The sequence below is a fragment of the Nannospalax galili genome, unplaced genomic scaffold, assembly GCF_000622305.1.
Source record: "Nannospalax galili isolate Female #2095 unplaced genomic scaffold, S.galili_v1.0 scaffold298, whole genome shotgun sequence".
In the NCBI taxonomy this organism is placed as follows: Eukaryota; Metazoa; Chordata; class Mammalia; order Rodentia; family Spalacidae; genus Nannospalax; species Nannospalax galili.
In genome coordinates this window covers 3,089,721-3,091,314 of record NW_008344488.1, presented here as the reverse complement: position 1 = coordinate 3,091,314, position 1,594 = coordinate 3,089,721, and the positions used below count along the sequence as shown (strand labels likewise).

The 1,594-nt window shown below is 35.6% G+C and overlaps 1 protein-coding gene across 2 annotated transcripts in view; it reads right to left on the bottom strand.

The window, feature by feature from the left end:
• Serpinb11 (serpin family B member 11) overlaps positions 1-1,594 on the bottom strand; it is a 12,360-nt gene that overhangs the window by 2,648 nt on the left and 8,118 nt on the right. The window contains exon 5 of one of the 2 annotated variants that reach the window (XM_008840665.1): positions 583-725. The exons of the other annotated variant lie outside the window; for it this stretch is intronic. Coding sequence (XP_008838887.1) covers positions 583-725 — 143 coding nt within the window. The remainder of the gene's footprint in view (positions 1-582; positions 726-1,594) is intronic. 2 annotated transcript variants of the gene reach the window in all.

The following is a 1,594-nucleotide window of genomic DNA, read 5'->3' as shown; positions in this document are numbered from 1 at the left end:
AATATACAAAATAATTTATATATATATATATGAATCTATCAAAAACAAAACCAGAAGCCAGTATTGTGGCACACACCTTTAATCCCAGTACTCAGGCGGCAGAGACAGACAGATCTCTGTAAATTCAAGACCAGGTTACATAGTGAGCTCCAGACCAGCTAGGGCTACAGGGAGACCCAGTCTCAAAAAGACAAAAAAAAAAAAAAAAGTCAGAGCATCTAGCTAAAATGACTTATGTGGTAAAATTACATAACAGGATCATTATTTTTCAATCAAAGTGCAAACTCTCTAGAAAACAAAAACAGTTTACCAGATGTTAGAGAAAGTAATCACAGTGTAAACAGAGAGGATGCACAGCAGAGCACTGAAAAAAGAAGAGGTTTCCCCTCTGTCAAGGACTCTCGGGGACCAGAGTTTCCAGTCACATTCCCAGAGAGAAAAGATATCAGTAGTCACTTCACAAGTGAAGACTACAAACCTTCTGCCACCTAGAGCAATACTTCATGGACTCTTTCTACTTGTCCTTAAATGGTTATTCTATTCCCCAAAATCTGTCATCAACCTGAAAAACACAGTACTTACCACGCTCATGTGGAAGGGAGCTTTCACTGTCTTCCTCTCCTGAAATTTGTTTTGCCATTGTCCTTTGAAATATATGGCACTCACCAGGACCATGACAGAGGAAGGGTCAATTGTGCCCTTCCCAAAGAGGTTCGTGACTTTTCCTTGTATTAAAACAAAAGAAGAGATCATTTTATTTGGATTTTAACATTAATAATAGAGATTTGAATAGTAGCAAGAAACTCATACTGAGTTTTGTCAGACTATGAATCATAATTTTAGATGCCAAAAGGTCTCTTATTTCCTGTCATGGTCTTCCCTATCAGCAGAAGTTTAGTCCAATGAATATGAAATGACTCACTATTTCTAATAATCCAGGAGATTGTATCTTAGTAATAACTCAATTTGTGTTAAAGCAACTAGATATAGCTAAGATATTATTGTGCATTATTGATTATCTAGAAAATTCTTTAATAACTTTTGTAACTTATGTTCCTTCAGGTCAATGAGATGGCTCAGCAGGTTAAAGGACTTGCTGAGCAAGGCTAAGAATTTAAGTCCAATCAAAAGAATTTAAGGTAAGTAACTATAATGTATGCATTCAATTTGTGATAATTCATCAAATAGTATATACACAGTAACTTATTTTTCTATATGTACATATATTTTCAATCAAAAAATTGTTTTTAAAAATGAAGGTTTAAGGGTCCTGTTGGTCAATTTCAATGGACAAATGTTGTTGAATCCTGTTTCAAACACTGAAGAAGCAAATATGAAATACTTTATTTTTTATTATAAACTTATTTGTTTTGTGTATCGGTGTTTTACCTGAATGTATGTAAGTGCACCATGTATACACAGTACTCATGGAGGCCAGAAAAAGATGTCGGATCCCCTTGAAATGGAGTTACAGACAGTTGTCAGCCACCATGTGGGTGCTGGGAACTGAACCCAGTTCATCCACAAGAACAGCCAGTGCTCTCAACTGCTAAGCTATCTCTCCACTCTCCAAATATGAAATGTTTTAAAAGTC